The sequence below is a fragment of the Somniosus microcephalus genome, chromosome 12 (genome assembly GCF_052327205.1).
Source record: "Somniosus microcephalus isolate GS21.2 chromosome 12, FLI_Smic_1.0, whole genome shotgun sequence".
In the NCBI taxonomy this organism is placed as follows: domain Eukaryota; kingdom Metazoa; phylum Chordata; class Chondrichthyes; order Squaliformes; family Somniosidae; genus Somniosus; species Somniosus microcephalus.
Window position 1 is genome coordinate 134,904,224 of NC_140998.1, and position 18,324 is coordinate 134,922,547.

The 18,324-nt window shown below is 51.6% G+C and overlaps 1 protein-coding gene across 6 annotated transcripts in view; it reads left to right on the plus strand.

Moving 5' to 3' along the window:
- smoc1 (SPARC related modular calcium binding 1) overlaps nucleotides 1-18,324 on the plus strand; it is a 628,567-nt gene that overhangs the window by 509,155 nt on the left and 101,088 nt on the right. For 3 of the 6 annotated variants that reach the window (XM_086003604.1, XM_086003602.1, XM_086003603.1), the window contains one exon: nucleotides 12,441-12,546. The exons of the other annotated variants lie outside the window; for them this stretch is intronic. In XM_086003604.1, the coding sequence (XP_085859730.1) occupies nucleotides 12,441-12,546 (106 nt within the window). The remainder of the gene's footprint in view (nucleotides 1-12,440; nucleotides 12,547-18,324) is intronic. 6 annotated transcript variants of the gene reach the window in all.

Sequence of the window (18,324 nt, forward strand, 5' to 3'; positions counted from 1 at the left end):
AGGGATGCACCTGTCTCTCCTTCCCCAACTTCCGCATCTATGTCAGCCCCGACAATCTCCAGGACGCCTTCCTCCCAGGGGGTGAGCTGGGCTAATGAGGGTGGCCCTCCTCCTGTCCTGGCTCGCTCTCTCTTGTTGTGAGCTCTTTTCCTGCAATGAGGGAGACAAGTGGAGGTTGAGTGAAAATGAAGGAGTGAGTGCAGAGATTGCATAGCATAGATACTTAGAAGGAGACAAAGATGGAGTGAGGATGCAAGACCAAGGGCCCTCCCTGTGTGTTGTCAGTTGTGCTCAAAGCATCAGAGTGAGAGGGAGTGTGAGGGCTGCATGGTGGAATAGTTATGTGATTGTGAGCATAGAGAGAGGGGGAATGGGTAAGGGTGCATGGATGTGAGTGTCTAGTGGGATGTGGAGGAAGAGATTGCTAAAGCTGAGTGCTGGTGAGGAAAGGCAATGGGGATCAGATTGAGGGTGATGGAAACTTCATACAGTACTTACTTTTCCAGTGCGATGAAGGTCATGGAATCTTTTCCTGCACTGCATCCAGGTGCGCCGTGTGAGCCCCAAGGAGTTGACTTGACCTGCCAGCTGTAGCCACACAGCCTTGGTCTGACTGGGAGGCCTCTTCCTCCCTGAAGAAGGGAACAGGACCGACCTGTGGGCCCTAACACCATCCAGCAATGCCTGGAGTGAACCCTCATCAAATTTGGGGGCAGCTCTTGCCCTCCCGCTGGCCGTTGCTCCTGCAGGCTCCTGTGCCATCTCAATGGTGAAGTTTGGAAGCCTGCAGAAGAAGCAAGACTTGCTGTGGACCTTAAAAGCAGCAGCAATAATGATGTCATATTCTGCGACTTTCTGACTGGAAATACTCAATTGCCAAGGCTTCCCACACGTTGGAAATCAATTGGCCAATTGAGTTAAAATTACATCAATCTCACAGACCCATTTAGATTCGTGTGGGAAACACCAAATTCGGGGAACCCGACAATTCCCCGCACCTGAGTTAAAATTGACCCCTTTATGTCTATTTTAAAAGAAAATGATGATCTCTAGGATTCTACCAACCAGAGCAGTTCCCTTACACAGGTACTCAGTACAGCAAAAAACACACAACTATCGCAGGCAGACAGTTAGAATTCAAAGGGGGAGAAATTCAGTATCGCTACGTTTGGGGCGTTATACTCGAGCGGGCACGAAATTTAGCACTGGGCGCAAATTATCGCCACCTACTGCTAAATTGACCTGCTTCGCCCCAGGAGGTGCTTGGAGCGCTAAAACAGGCGCTGCACGACTGTCTTAAGGCGCTAAGCCGGAGAAGCGAAGCGCTACCACCGAGGGCGGGCGCAGCGCAGGTGCGGCCAGTTAGCGATTGCACGCAGACACGCTGGCGCCAGTCAGCTCTTAAAGGGGAGGTTCGATCTTGGATTGCAGCCACACCCTGCGCATCGGAGCCCTGATTCTCGGCCTGGACAGACCTGCTGCCACATTCTAACGCCTAGGACCATGGAGAGGGCCAGGGAGCGAGCGCAGCGGTTCAGTGAGGGGGCCCTGGAGGTTCTGGTTGGCGTAGTGGAGCACAGGTGATCTATCCTGTTTCCGGACAGTGGCAGGAGGCCGCTGCCCAATGACTATCGCAAAGCTTGGAGGGAGGTGGCTCACAGAGTGACCTCCAGCAGCATGGTACCTAGGACCCCTGTGCAATGCAGGAAGAAGTTCAACGACCTCACTCGGGTCGTCAGGGTGAGTACCCTTTTCAGTATCCTCTTCATCCCTGCATGTCCACCTCACTTTATGTTCAAAGGGTCCTGAAAGCCCCAATGCCCAGCCCTCATCCAACACCTATGGGCCTTTCATGAAACTCACACGCACATTCAGCACTTTACACACTGTAAGGGCTAATCAACCATGGGAGGCAGTGCAGCCAAGATCAGGGCTTCACACTGTAAGGGCTATTCTGCCATGGGAGGCAATGCAGCCAAGATCAGGGCTTCACACTGTAAGGCTATTCCACCATGGGAGGCAGTGCAGCCAAGATCAGGGCTTCACACTGTAAGGGCTATTCCACCATGGGAGGCAATGCAGCCAAGATCAGGGCTTCACACTGTAAGGCTATTCCACCACGGGAGGCAATGCAGCCAAGATCAGGGCTTCACACTGTAAGGGCTATTCTTCCATGGGAGGCAATGCAGCCAAGATCAGGGCTTCACACTGTAAGGCTATTCCACCATGGGAGGCAGTGCAGCCAAGATCAGGGCTTCACACTGTAAGGGCTATTCCACCATGGGAGGCAGTGCAGCCAAGATCAGGGCTTCACACTGTACTCAGAGCCCATCTTTTCTCTTGCAGGGCAAGCTGGCCCATAACAGGAGGCAGCAGCAACGGACCGGGGGAGGCCGGCCTCACCTTCAAGACCTCAGCGATCTGGAGCAGCGAGTCCAGCGGATTATGGCAGGCCGGATGATTGGCCTCGTCGCCACTGGAGATGCCGACCCCGTTCTGGACAGCAATGGTAAGATCATCACTTTTTTGACCTCTCTCCTTCCACTTGTGCCTCACACCAGCATCCTTTGCCACTATCGAACCAATATAGTGCATTGCAGCACTCATGCCTCCCTCGCTGCCACCCTGTCCTCACGCTAAAGCAACTCTTGTACCTCCCTGCTTTCAGGTGCTGATTCGCCAGGTGAGGAGGCGGGCCCTCAAGCTGCCACTGTGAGTGATTCTGAAGGTGAGGAGGAAGAGGAAGCTGGACCATCAGTGCCACCCTCAGCCGAGGCAGCCCATGGCCATAATGGGGACACGTCTTCCCCGGAGGGGAGCAGGGGGGAAGGGTCTGAGGAGAGTGAAGCTCCAGGGCCCAGCGGGCTGCAGCAATGCGGGGGGGTGGGTAGGGAAGCTCGGCGGCCTTCTCCCCGGAGAGAGAGACTGGCCTCCAGTCCTGCTACAGTGAGCGCAGAAGAGGTGTGGCTCCTCGCTGAAATGAGCGCCGAGGTGGAGCAGAGGCACACTGAGCTCATGGCTGCAGTGGCAAGGATGACCGAATCCTTTGAGTCACTGGCAAGGAGTGTCCAGGACTTCGGCGCAGCACTGGCAAGGAGTCTGCAGGACTTCGGTGCAGCACAGGCAAGGAGTCTGCAGGACTTTGGTGCAGCACAGGCGGCTTCCACGCAAGTGCTTAGTGGTGCAATGCAGTCAGTGGCTGGTCTGATGCAGATGCAGATTGAGGCCACATGAGCACTGACTGCTGCCACCCTCAATGGATCGGGCACGAATCGCCGGGGCCCTCGCCGCGCCGCAGCACGCCAGCAGTCTGCTTCAGCAGATTGCTCCGCATGCTGCAGTGCTGCCCAATGGGAGTGCCAATGTGTCGTCCGACCAGGGAGTGGCTGTCCTCTGTCAGGATGGCAGCATTCCTGCTGCCAACACTGTCACTTCTCCACTGCAGCTGCCACCACCTGTAGGACAGACTGCTGCCGCCCATGCAGAGTTGGAGCAGTCAGCAGCCGGGCCCTCCAGGCCCAGAGCTGGTCCAGGCCGTACCTCAAGGGCATCTGCAGGCTCAGTTTCTGACACTCAGCAGCCTTCCCCCAACCTTGCTGCAGCCACTGGGGTCCCATTGCGGAGGAGCTGCAGGGTGGGAAGGGGCCAATCTCGCAAGCGAAGCAGATCACCCTCAAAGGGCAAAAAGTAGGAGGTGTGGCAAAATGCTGTTAATTGTTTTAGTGAAGGCCGAGGATCGTGGTCATTTTTTGGTTTCTGTTTTGTTCATTGTCTCCAGGTTGTGAGAGCCAGTTATGCGTCTGACTGCTTTTTTTTGGGTTTCTCTCTATTACTTTGTCATGCGGGAAGGGCACACAGTTTGTTAAATAAAGAAGTGTCTTTATTCAGATTGTGCATGTTTGCTCTTTGAACTATTTGTTGCCTTGACCGGCTCAGGGGTTGCGGAACGGTTCCATTCATGTTCTTTCAATGGCACAAGCCATTCCCTCAGAGGGGGCCTAGAACCGACTTGCAATAAGCTGCTGATGGACGGCCCTTGCACTTTGTGCCTCCCTCCCATCCTGGTGCTCCTGCTCCTCCTCCTCCTCCTCCTCCTCTGCTGGTGCTCCAATGTCTGCTGGCAGTGGCTGAGTCCTGAGGATTGCCAGGTTATGCAGCATGCAGCACACTACAACGAAATGGGAGACTTGCTCAGGTGAGTACTGAAGGGCTCCCCCGGAATGGTCCAGACAGCGGAACCATTGCTTTAGCACGCCGATTGTGTGCTCAATGATGTTCCTGGTTGCTTGATGGCTCTCGTATCATTCTTCAGCAGGGGTGCTGGGCGCAGGGAGCGGGGTCATCAGCCAGGTGCACAGAGGATAGCCCTTGTCCCTGAGAAGCCAGCCTCCTGGGTGAGCCAGGGCTTCGAAAAGGTCTGCCACAGAAGTCTGGCGCAGTATGAAGGCGTCGTGGCTGCTGCCTGGAAAGCGGGCATTGACAGCTAGTATCAGCTGTCTGTGGTCACACACCAACTGGACGTTCAACGAATGGAATCCCTTCCGGTTGCAGTAATCCTCGGCATTCTCTTGCGGCGCCCGCAAAGCCACATGCGTGCAGTCAATGGCGCCCTGGACCATGGGGAAGCCCGCTATTCTTGCAAATCCCATTGCGCGCTCTTGCTGCTTGTCCAGGGTCATGGGGAAGGAAATGTACTGACGTCTCCTTTTAAAGAGGGCATTTGTGACTTGGCGGATGCAGCAATGCACCGCGAACTGTGAGACATTGGCAATGTCCCCAGTTGTGGATTGGAAGGAGCTGGTGGCATAGAAGTTGAGAGCCACTGTCACCTTCACTGCCACCGACAGAGACGTCCTGCTCCTCAGTTGAGGCTGCAGATCTGGCTGAAGCAGGTGGCAGAGCTCAGTGACCACCTCCCTGCTGAATCGAAGCCTCTGAAAACACTGCTCCTCAGACATATTGAGGTATGAGAACTGTTGGCAGAATACCCTGGGAGGGTAAGGTCTCCTGTGCCGACGCCTGTTGGCCCTCCTCCGTCTGGCCATGATTGGCACTCTCTCTCGGCGTCTCTGAGCCCTCTCAATGTAATGGAGAAACCCAACGTTTCCACCCATTGCAGCCCCCATAGTATGTGGCCACTCAAGGTTATGCCAGTGAAAAAGCAAACCAACTGCAAAGTTCTGGGCCGGAGCCAGAAGTACCTCTGCGAGTGCTGACTCAATGCAGAAAGTTCTCTCCCTTTGTCTCTATGCAAATCTCTCTCTCTCTCACAGAAGGAGTGGTCCAAAAATGGCTACCACAAAGAAGCCAGGAAGAGCCCCCTTTAAATAGCGCCCCCCCCCAGCCCCACAGCGACTGGGAACCGTCCCCAGAGACCAGGTAAGGCCTCACAGCGTCGGCGGGAAACCTGAGCGGCAGAGCGGGGTATAAAAGTCCCAGAGACCAGGCAAGGCGTACCAGTCTCCAGTCTGGAAGGAGAGGTAAAAAGTAATCCAAGTGTGACGTCACCAGAAAGCGGGTAAGTGATTGGTTGGTGAGTATTTCTCCCTTTTAAGCTTAAATCTCTTTGGTTTATAGTTCTAAGGTGTGATATTCACCATTTAGAATCGGAGCAGAGGATATTTAAGAATAATATTAATAAATTTAATTAATTACATAGAATGGGAGATCAGGTGATGTGTTGCTGCTGCAATATGTGGGAGCTGGTGAACACCATTGATGCTCACGGTGATCACATTTGCAGTAAGTGTTGGCTGCTCGAGGAACTCCGGCTCCGTGTTGAAGAGCTGGAGTCCGAGCTTCAAACACTGAGACACATCAGGGAGGGGGAGAGTTACCTGGACTCTGTGTATCACGAAGTAGTCACACCAATTAGATTAATTAATTCAGATGTAGTCCGTGGCCAGGGTCAGGATGGTGTGACTAGAAGTGAGGCAGGTACGGGGATCCAGGAGGTAGTGTTGGAGGAGCCGCAGCCCTTGCACTTGTCCAACAGGTTCGAGGCTCTTACTCCCTGTGGGGACAAGAGCAGGGACTGCAGGGAGGATGAGCAACCTGGCCACAGCACCGTGGAGCAGGGGGCCATTCAAGTGGGGGGAGTTGAAACAAATGTTGTAGTGGTAGGGGATAGTATCGTTAGGGGGATAGATAGAGTTCTTTGCAGCCGAGAGCGAGAGTCCCGAAGGCTGTGTTGCCTGCCCGGTGCCAGGGTTAAGGACATCTCCTCTGGACTGGAGAGAAACTTGGAGTGGGAGGGGGAGGATCCAGTTGTCGTGGTCCATGTTGGTACCAACGACATAGATAGGACAAGGAAGGAGGTTCTGATGAGGGAGTTTGAGCAGCTAGGGGCCAAATTAAAAAGCAGAACCACAAGGGTAATAATCTCACCTGAGCCACGAGTGAATTTGGCTAGGACAAATAAAATTAGAGAGTTAAATGCGTGGCTCAAAGACTGGTGTGGGAGAAATGGGTTTTGCTTCCTGGGACACTGGCACCAGTACTGGGGCAGGAGGGAGCTGTTCCGTTGGGACGGGCTTCACTTGGCCAGTGCTGGGACTAGAGTCCTGGCGGGTCATATAACTAGGGCTGTAGAGAGGGCTTTAAACTAACTAGTGGGGGGGACATTCCTAGAGAGCAAATAATAAAAATGACAACAGAGAAGGTCATAGACTTAGGTAGCAGTGTGGAAATTAAAAACCAGAGCGTGTCAGGAAGGGGCAGAAGGTATGGAGTAAAAGGTAAAGTAATAAAAAGGGCAAAAGCAGGAACTAAGTGTCACAAAACATCTTTGAAAGATCTCTATCTGAGTGCACGTAGCATTCGTAACAAAATAGACGAGTTAATGGCACAAATAACTACATATGGGTATGATCTTGTGGCCATTACAGAAACATGGCTGCAGGGTGACAATGCCTGGGAATTAAACATACCAGGTTATTTAACGATCAGGAAGGACAGGCAGGAAGGAAGGGGAGGTGGGGTGGCTATGTTAATAAAGGAAGGAATCACTGTAATACAGAGAAATGATATTGGGTCAAAAGATCAGGATAATGAAACAGTTTGGGTGGAGGTAAGGAATAATAAGGGGAAAAAAACACTAGTGGGCGTAGTCTATAGGCCTCCGAACAGTGGCAACTCTGTTGGACGGAGTATCAATCAGGAAATAGTTGAGGCTTGTAATAAGGGAACATCTATAATTATGGGGGATTTTAACTATCATATTAATTGGACAAATCAAATTGGGCAGGGCAGCCTTGAGGATGAGTTCATTGAGTGTATTAGGGATGGGTTTCTTGAGCAGTATGTAACTGAACCGACCAGGGGGCAAGCAACCTTAGATGTGGTACTGTGTAACGAGATGGGATTAATTAAAAATGTCCTAGTAAAGGATCCCCTTGGAATGAGTGACCATAACATGGTTGAATTGCATATTCAATTAGAGGGTGAGAAGGTTGGATCTCAAACAAGCGTGCTAAGCTTGAATAAAGGAGACTATGAAGGTATGAGAGCGGAATTGAGTAGAGTGGATTGGGAAAATAAATTAAAGGGTAAGACGATACATGATCAGTGGTGTACATTTAAGGAGTTATTTTAGAACTTCCAAAAAATATATATTCCACTGAGAAGAAAATGGTGTAAAAGAAAAGACAGCCATCCGTGGCTAAGTAAAGAAATTAAGGATAGTATTCGACTAAAAACAAGGGCATATAAGGTAGCCAAATCTAGTGGGAGGATAGAGGATTGGGAAAACTTTAAAAGACAGCAAAAAATAACAAAAAGATTGATTAAGAAAGGGAAGATAGATTATGAAAGTAAATTAGCAAAAAATATAAAAACAGATAGTAAGAGTTTTTATAGTTATATAAAAAGAAAAAGGGTGGCTAAAGTAAATGTTGGTCCCTTAGAGGATGAGACCGGGAAATTAATGGTGGGAAATATGGAGATGGCAAAAACACTGAATGAATATTTTACATCAGTCTTTACAGTAGAAGACACTAAGAATATCCCAACACTGGACAAACAGGGGGCTAAAGGGGGGGAGGAGCTAAACACGATCAAAATCACTAAGGAAATGGTACTCGGTAAAATAATGGGACTCAAGGCGGATAAATCACCTGGACCTGATGGCTTACATCCTAGGGTCTTGAGGGAAGTGGCGGTAGGGATTGTGGATGCATTGGTAATAATTTTCCAAAACTCCCTGGACTCGGCAAAGGTCCCGGCCGACTGGAAAACTGCTACTGTAACACCCTTATTTAAAAAGGGCAGTAGACAGAAGGCTGGAAACTATAGACCGGTTAGCCTAACATCTGTGGTAGGTAAAATTTTGGTGTCCATTATTAAGGAGACAGTAACAGGACATTTGGATAATCATAATTTAATAGGACAAAGTCAGCATGGTTTTATGAAGGGGAAGTCATGTTTGACAAATTTGCTGGAGTTCTTTGAGGAAGTAACGTATAGGGTGGATAAAGGGGAACCAGTGGACGTAGTGTATTTAGACTTCCAAAAGGCATTTGACAAGGTGCCACACAAAAGATTATTGCTTAAGATAAAAAAATCATGGGATTGGGGGTAATATTCTGGCATGGATAGAGGATTGGCTATCTAACAGAAGGCAGAGAGTTGGGATAAATGGTTCATTCTCAGACTGGCAATCAGTAACTAGTGGTGTTCCGCAGGAGTCAGTGCTGGGTCCCCAACTCTTTACAATCTATATTAATGATTTGGAGGAGGGGACCGAGTGTAACATATCAAAGTTTGCAGATGATACTAAGATGCGAGGGAAAGTAGTGAGTGAGGAGGACATAAAAAACCTGCAAGGGGACATCGACAGGCTAAGTAAGTGGGCAGAGATTTGGCCGATGGAATACAATACTGGAAAGTGTGAGGTTATGCACTTTGGCAGGAAAAATCATAGAGCAAGTTATTATCTTAATGGCAAGAAACTGGAAAGTACTAAAGTACAAAGGGATCTGGGGGTCCTGGTGCACGAAACTCAAAAGGTTAGTATGCAGGTGCAGCAAGTGATTAAGAAGGCCAATGGAATGTTGGCTTTCATTGCTAGGGGGATAGAATATAAAAATAGGGAGGTATTGCTTCAGTTGTACAAGGTATTGGTGAGACCGCACCTGGAATACTGCGTACAGTTTTGGTGTCCATACTTAAGAAAGGACATACTTGCTCTCGAGTCAGTACAAAGAAGGTTCACTCGGTTAATCCCGGGGATGAGGGGATGGACATATGAGGAGAGGTTCAGTAGATTGGGACTCTACTCATTGGAGTTCAGAAGAATGAGAGGCGATCTTATGGAAACATATAAGATTGTGAAGGGGTTGGATCGGGTGGATGCGGGGAAGATGTCCCCGATGATGGGTGAAACTAGAACTAGGGGGCATAGTCTTAGAATAAGGGGCTGCTCTTTCAAAACTGAGATGAGGAGGAACTACTTCACTCAGAGGGTGGTAGGTCCATGGGATATGCTGCCCCAAAAAGCTGTAGAAGCTACATCATTACATAAATTTAAAACAGAAATAGACAGTTTCCTAGAAGTAAAGGGAATTAAGGGTTACGGGGAGCGGGCAGGAATTTGGACATGAGTCTAGGTTCGGATCGGTCATGGCCCTGTGGGTAGTGGAGCGGGCCCAGGGGCCGTGTAGCCTGATCCTGCTCCTATTTCGTGTGTCTAATTCTGTTAGATTCAGGAGATGGTTCTGTGATAGTGGATTGGCGGTTAGGATCAGATCAGCCATGATCTTATTGAATGGCGGAGCAGGCTCGAGGGGCCAATTGGCCTACTCCTGCTCCTATTTCTTATGTTCTTATGCTCTTATGTTCCAGTCAACCAGTCGATGGAAGCGCCAGGCGGAAAGGAGGGGGGCGCCACTGAAGTTCCGGTTCGGGGCGCCCCAAGGGCGTTGCACCATGAAATGATGTCAGGATCTGCGTGCGCAGCTGAGCGGGCGTTGCGGTTTTGCGCCGCCGCTAAATGTCCGCTCAATTTCGCGAGAAGCGCAGGTCTCGCCGTGCCTGGGCGCTAGCTGCATCGCGCCCCACTTATCGCCCTCTTAAGGCACTAACGGGTGGCGCTAACAACTGAATTTCTCCCCCAAATACTTTTTCAAACCAGGGAAGCTGCTTTGTGCCCTGTCTGCTGTCATTTATCGTGCTTTATGGGCTCTGAAGATTAGGAGCCTTGTAAATAAAATGCACACAGTATCGTATTGTAATCCAATACTATTAATGTGCAAGATTGATGGTGCATTTTTTGTACAGCTGTCTCTGTTCTGTGTGCCAACTCCTTTCCCCCTGCTAAAACCACTGCTTCTGCATTACTGCCTACAAGCTGTTACTATTACACTGCTTCTTTTCTCGTTCTAAAGGAACCCTTTGAATAAAGAATCAAAATGGCCTTCTGCCAGATGATAAGAAGCCCTGTTGCCAAGCTAATGATGTCATTGATAAGCTATTATTTCTTAAAAAGCTAATGATGTCACAGACTTTTTTGGTTTGCTTCAGGCTCTTTGACCTATTACAAGTATGCTGGGTGCCAGTAGATAAACGTTTAATTTGACAGTTGCTGAAAGCATTATTCTTTGAAACTGGTAATATCACCGTTTATACATATGCTCATTGGTGTAAGTGGGCTACAGACAGGCTTTGCTAAATGTGAGCGGGTTAAGTACAGTGTTGACATTTAGACTACAATGGCTCCTGTATTTGCTGTTATGAAAACAGTACTGAGTCCCTCGTCCATTTACATCTGGCGATGATAGTGATTAAGGGCTTGGTGCCGTCAGGAAACTCTGTCATGTGAGCCGAACAAAGTTATGTTGACTAAATATTAGTGTGTGACAGCATCACTGGTTAAATAAAATGAAAAGTTTATTCATTGAGAAATCTCGGCGAAGGGGGACAGTGCACAATACCACCATTATTGAAAACTGTAGGAGAGAATGGGTAAATCAGATAGCAGTGATGTCATGCCGAGGTTATAACAGTCTGTAGACTGCAGGAAGACTGAGGGAGGGAGGGTATTCCTCAGTTCTGAGGTCTTGGAGGAAAGTTAATTAGCTCAGCCGATCTTGGCTTCAACACAGTGCAAATGGAGAGAAGAGGAAAGGTGTATTTTTTTTACTTTATTTATTTTTTAATCACCCAATCAGATTTTAATTAAGCATAAAGTTTCTTGAAGGCTTAAGAGGTGACGTCTGATTGGCTGCGGAGGCCAGGATTTAGAATTCCATGTATGTGAAATGTTCAATTGAATTGAGGATGAACAATGAGAAGTGACATCTCAGCAGATGAAATAGATGAGCCAATGATGCTAGGAAGAACATAATTTGTAAGTCTGGTTGGTGCACGAGTCACTTAGGGGGCGATCTTGCCAGTCCTGGGGAGGCAGGTTTGGAGGTGGGACTGCCGGGGAAATGGCAGAATCTGGGGGCGGATAGCCATCCCGCCCCCAACCCTCCTCCATGCCATCTTCCCAGGAGGCGGGTAGCCGACTCGCACCAGGTCCCGTCTCCTGGAGGTGGGAAGGGGATTACAGCTACTTAACTGCCTGTTAACAGGTAGTTAACAGGCACATAAGAGGATTATCCCCATTTTGCCCACACAAGTGCGGGCTTCCTGAAGGCTGCGAACCCCGCCAGGGTCACCGAGGCGAGCAGTGGGTCTGCGGGGGTCGGAGGGGTGCAAAAGTGCGCTGTGAAGGTAAGTGATGGGTGCAAGTGTGGAGAGGTGAGTATGTGAGGTAAGTGGAAAGTGTTAGAAAAAGTTTACTTACCTTTGTTTCTTCCTGCAGGCTTCAATCGTTGGGGATGCGGAGAGTCTCGCATCTCCGTGGCAGAGATGACAGATGGCTGCTGCATTCTCCAATGCAACAACCATCTAATTTCTGCTAAAGAAAGAGGCTTGTTCAGTCTTGAATCCAAGAACTCATCAAACTACAGAGAATGTCAGTGTTTGACAGCTTCACAGAGCTGGCGTTCTCTGTAACCGGCATCCCCTTAATTGGCCTGCTAAGCCTGCTGGGCGGGCTTAATAAGGTCAATCAAGGGAAAATAGCACGGGTTGGCCAGAAGTCGATGGAGGCGGGACTAAAACTCGACAAGTGGGTGTCCAGCCTCCAAAAGCTCCCCATTGGCAAAATCCAGCTCTTAGTTTCTGATGTTCTAACAGGTTCTGTTTTGTAGTTTTACTAGCAATTGTACCATACGGTTACATTATTTATTTGGGAATAAGATGAATCTGATGAGAGTAGAGTAAAGGTTGTGCCACTTTGACCCTTTCAACCACAAAAATCACTTCTGGATGGAAAGGAAATGATTTACAAATAAATCACAGCTCCACAGACCAGGAAAATGGTATAAGATGTTACTTTTCAGGCACACTAGCCACCTTTCCAGTCATTACTGTTAACCTTTCACCTTTTGCAGGTTGCCCTGGAGCGAAGAAGTTGGAGTTCATAACCAGTGTTTTGGACGCTCTCACCACAGACATGGTGCAAGCAATCAATTCACCAGCACCTGCCACAGGAGGAAGGTATGTACCAAATGAATGGCTATGAGAAGAGTTGGAGGGTGCTGACCCTGGGAAATCTCCATTGAAAGCAGCCAGTTTGACAAACTTTCACATCCCGCACGGTGAAGAAGCCTTTCTTTCTCTGGGAATCACGGCCTGCAGAAGTTAAAAAAAAACTTCAGTTAAAATGGAGACACGCAGCCTCCTTAAAATATTTTAGTGACCGACCCACCTCCTGAGAGCGGATTGGTCGCCGCCCCCCCCCCCGACCCGCCTCCATTAAAACCCTAGGGCGGGTTTCATTTTTTTTTAAACCCCCCCATCCGCCCTAGGAGTTCAAATTAACCCCATGTGTCCAATCCTTTTGTATGTAGCACAGAAAATACTCATTGAAGGTAAATATGAACTTGTGGTGACACGCCACCACTGGACATAATCCGCTCACGGTGGCACGGACAGTTTAAGCAGACACCCCCAGCCGGGGGCCCTTTCCTCCAGCAACTTGTTTCCCGCAGGGACAGGCTGCCGGGAGCACTTCCTGTCTGGGGAGTATTTAAGTGGATGCGCGGGCTTTTCCAGTTCCTCTTTGCCATGAGGTTGATTAAAGCAGTTGTGTTTTACTAACTCTTGTCTCGACTCCCACATTTGCCGCGGTATCTCAACACTGGTGACCCCGACGCTCAGGACGAATCCTAAGCTAGCATGGCGGATACAAACGCAGTCACGGTTAAACTACCGGACTTTTGGGAGAACCTGGCCGAAGCCTGGTTTGTTCAAGCTGAGTCCAGATTCTGGCTGAAACACATTACAGTCGACGCCACAAAGTACGACCACCTCGTCTCCTCTCTCACCTATGCCACAGTCCCCAAGGTTTGGGCAGCGCTGCAGGATCCACCAGTGGAAGGCAAGTACGAACATCTGAAGGCTGCGCTCCTTAAAAAATTTCAAACGTCCTCTTACCAGCGCAACTGCCAACTCCTTGACCTCCCTGGCCTTGGTGACGCTTCACCGGCGGATCTGCTTTCCCACATGCTGTCCCTCTCGGACGACAAAAACACCGGCGCCCTCTTTCGCACGCTTTTTATTCGGCAGCTCCCCACCAGCATCCGCCCGCTCATTGTGGAGTCTGGCTCCACGGACCTGAATGAGATAGCCGAAAAGGCCGACCGGCTGCTCTTTGCGCAGTCCGCTCGCGACGTCGCGCCCGACCTCACGGCAACGACCACGCGGTCTTCCCAGCCCACTAGGCCCGACCGCCCTACCACTCCGGGTCACTGTTACTACCACACCCGTTTTGGCACTAGGGCCCAATGCTGCACGCCACCGTGCACTTTCAAACCCCCCCCCCGCACCGGCCCCCGCGATGGCCGTGGGGCAAAAGGGGCCTCTACTGTACGTCACCGACGACAGAACCAACCGCCGATTTCTGTGCGACACAGGGGCCCAGCACAGCATCACCCCCGCCTCCGCCCTCGAAATCCAACGCGGCGCACGGGGTATCACGCTGGCCGCAGCCAATGGCTCTGACATCCGCACATATGGCACCCGCATGGTCACGCTCGACCTCGCAGGCCGCCGCTACCGCTGGGAGTTCCTCACAGCCAGGGTCCTCTGCCCACTCATCGGCGCCGACTTCCTACGTGCCCACGGCCTCCTTGTCGACATTCCGAGGCACCGCCTCGTCGACATCAACACTATAGCCACCATCCCCGGCGCATTCACCCCGGCCCGTTCAGCCGGCCTGACGGCCTACTGCCTCGCCAGAGCCACGGACGACTACTCGGCACTTCTAGCCCAGTTTCCCGCCCTCACTAACCCGACCTTTTCGGCCAAAGCCGCCAAACACGGTGTGGAGCACTATATCCCCACCACCGGCCCCCCGGTTTCTGCCCACGCCCGCAGACTCAACCCGGCCAAGCTGGAAATCGCGCGGGCCGAGTTCACCACCATGGAACAACTCGGCATCATCCGCCGCTCCAGCAGCCCTTGGGCCTCGCCCCTCCACATCGCCCCCAAGCCCGCCGGAGGCTGGCGCCCTTGCGGGGACTACCGCTGCCTCAACGACGCCACCACCCCCGACCGATACCCGGTGCCACACATCCAGGACTTCTCGGCCCGTCTGGCCGGACGAACCGTCTTTTCCAAGGTCGACCTGGTGCGCGGTTACCACCAAGTCCCCGTACACCCCGCGGACATCCCCAAAACAGCTGTCATCACCCCATTCGGCCTGTTCGAGTTCCTGAGGATGCCCTTCGGCCTCAAGAATGCAGCCCAGGCTTTCCAGTGCCTTAGGGACTCAATCCTCCGGGACCTGAACTTCCTATTCATCTATCTAGACGACATTCTCGTGGCCAGCTCCTCCAAACAGGAACACCTCGAACACCTTCGCATCCTGTTCGGGCGCCTAGCCCAACACGGGCTCATCCTCAGCCCGGCGAAGTGCCAATTCGGCCTAACAGAGATCGATTTTCTCGGTCACCACATCACCCCTGCTGGGACCGCCCCCTGCCCAACAAGGTGCAGGCCGTCCAGCAATTCCCCCGCCCCAAAACCATCAAGGGCCTCCAGGAGTTCCTCGGGATGGTGAACTTCTACAACAGGTTCATCCCCAGAGCTGCAGCCCTCATGAAGCCCCTATACGACTCCCTCCGAGGAAAATCCGGCAAGATGGATGTAGCCTGGACCACTGACACGTCAGCCGCCTTCGACGCCACCAAAAACGCGCTCGCCGACGCCACCCTGCTCGCGCACCCGAGGGCCGATGCCCGGGTCGCGCTCACTACCGACGCCTCCGACCACGCGGTCGGAGCCGTGTTCGAGCAGTGGGTCAATGGCACGTGGCAGCCACTTGCCTTCTACAGCCGCCAACTGCGCCCCCCGGAGGCCAAATACTCTACTTTCGTCCACGAGCTTCTCGCGCTCCACCTGTCGGTCCGCCATTTCAGGTTCCTCCTGGAAGGCCGCCCCTTCACCGCGTACGTGGACCACAAGCTGCTCACATACGCGATGGCCAAGCACACCGAACCCTGGTCCGCTAGGCAGCAACGCCAGCTCGCGGCCGTGTCCGAGTTTACTACGGACATCCAGCACGTCTCCGGTAGAGACAACGTTGTTGCCGACTGCCTTTCCCGTCCCGCCATCTGCGCGAATCACCTCGCGGTCAACTACGCGCAACTAGCAGCGGCCCAGCTCACGGACCCAGACCTCCTCTCGGCGGCTACCAGCCTGCCAGGGCTACGCCTAGCCAAGGTCGTGCACGGGCCCGAAGCCACGGCAGTCACTTGCGATGTCTCACTCAGCCAACCCAGGCCGGCCGTCCCTGCAACCTGGCGCCGCCGCATCTTCGACGCGCTACACGCGCTCTCCCATCCGGGTGCCCGCGCATCCGTCAAACTCCTCTCCCAGCGTTTCGTCTGGCGCGGCCTCAGCAAAGATGTTCGGACTTGGGCCACCTCCTGCCTCGCCTGCCAACGGGCTAAGGTACAGCTACACACAAAAGCACCCCTGGGAGACTTCGAGGTACCCAGCCGCCGCTTTGACCACGTACACGTCGACATCGTCGGTCCTCTGCCGCCATCGCAAGGCCAAACTTATCTCCTCACGATGGTCGACCGCTACACACGCTGGCCTGAGGCAGTGCCGCTGCCCTCCACCACTACAGCCGACATCGCCAGGGCGTTCGTTAACACCTGGGTCGCAAGGTTTGGCGTACCAGCCGACATAACCTCCGACAGAGGCGCGCAGTTCACCTCTGAACTCTGGACGGCCACAGCACGCAACCTCGGGGTGACGCTCCACCGAACCACGGCGTACCACCCACAGGCCAATGGGCTGTGTGAACGCTTCCACAGGTCACTCAAGGCCTCACTCCGCGCCGGTCTGCAGGACAGTACCTGGACTGACCGCCTACCGTGGGTGCTACTAGGCCTACGCACCGCGGTCAAGGAAGACCTCCAGTCCTCGGCAGCGGAGTTAGTCTACGGACAACCGCTGCGCGTCCCAGGCGAATTCCTTCCGGAGGCTACCACGCCTTGGTCGGCCAAAAAGCAGTGGCTCAACTCTTTCTCTTCCGCTCAGCAGTTCGCCCCACTTCCGGTCAACCGACACGGCGAACTCGCACCTCACGTCCCGCCAAACTTACAGCAGGCGCGCTTCGTCTTCGTGCGACACGACGTGCACCGCGGGCCCCTGCGACCCCCGTACGACGGACCGTACGAGGTACTACAAACCGGGGACAAGGTCTTCAAGCTGCGACTCGGCGACAGCGTCGACACAGTCTCCATCAACCGGCTCAAACCAGCACACACAGAACCAGGGGAACAGGTCCCCGTGGCCCGGCCTCCAACTAGAGGCCGTCCCGCCAGCAAGCCAGCACAGCCGGCGGCGAACCGCCCGACCCCACCAACTAGACCGGCGACCACTCAGAGCCGCTCCAGCAGAACCATCAGACCACCGTCACGACTCGTCCACTCCTCCTAAGCGGATTCTGGGGGGAGCTCTGTGGCGACACGCCACCACTGGACATAATCCGCTCACGGCGGCACGGACAGTTTAAGCAGACGCCCCCAGCCGGGGGCCCTTTCCTCCAGCAACTTGTTTCCCACAGGGACAGGCTGCCGGGAGCACTTCCTGTCTGGGGAGTATTTAAGTGGATGCGCGGGCTTTTCCAGTTCACCTTTGCCATGAGGTTGATTAAAGCAGTTGTGTTTTACTAACTCTTGTCTCAACTCCCACGTTTGCCGCAGTATCTCAACAAACTTGTTTAAACACCTGAGTGCTTTTGTTTGTTTGCATATATAACATAAGGCTCTGCTTGTGCTAATGTGTAGAGAGAGGAAGGCTAGTGTCATTCTAACTGTACTTCACTTTGTCCTTAGATCCAAAATCAGTATATTAATTCTTAAAATGTGCAGTTTAGTAGAATATACTCAATGAAAAACTGGAATAAGGAACATATTCCACAAGTGACGTCCTGAAAACTCTTCCAAGTTATAACACTTGTCCGCACTCTGCAACTCTCCAAGTTGGAAATGCAAACAAAAGAAAAGGCAATACATTTCCATCCTCTCATTTACATATAACTCAGAACAAACAATTGCTTTGGGACTTTTCATTATAAAAGCAGTTTCACTTTTACAGTTTGTTCTAACTAGGATTGAGTTGCAAGTTTAGCAGGAACCTGACCTGAAATATACTACCATTCAATCAGTTCAGAGTTAAGAACAAGTATATTCTATTTAATCAAATATTGTATGCAATTGTAGGTAATTTCTCCAATACTATATTTCACCAAATATCCCAGATGTATGTGGTCAAGTTATTCTATATCAGAAAAAAAATTATTATTTTTGCAATAACCAAATGCAATTCTGACTGATTTTTTTTGGCAGTATAACAACATGGGCTGAATGGAGGGTTCCGTTTGTAAATATCTCTTCACCTACCCACATTTCTAGCTAATTCGTCACACAGCTGTCAGACTGTACTAGCCTGTGAGATGTAAAGATGGGGAAACACGTTAATATCTTCACCCCACAGCTATGATGCAACTTGCTGCAGCACAATGTTCCATCAATTACAATACCACTCGGTACTTGGTATCAGAGAGCGCAGTTAATTTGGAACATAGGGGGTGAAATTCATCATGTGCGGCAGCGCATAACGGACGATAGCGAATCAGCTGCCCATTTTAACCTCTGAGTTTCTTTTCTGCTTTGGGCAGAGTGTAAACGGGCTTCCGATTCGCTATCGCCTGTTTTGCACATATTGTCAAAGCCGAATTTCAGCCCCATAGGAACT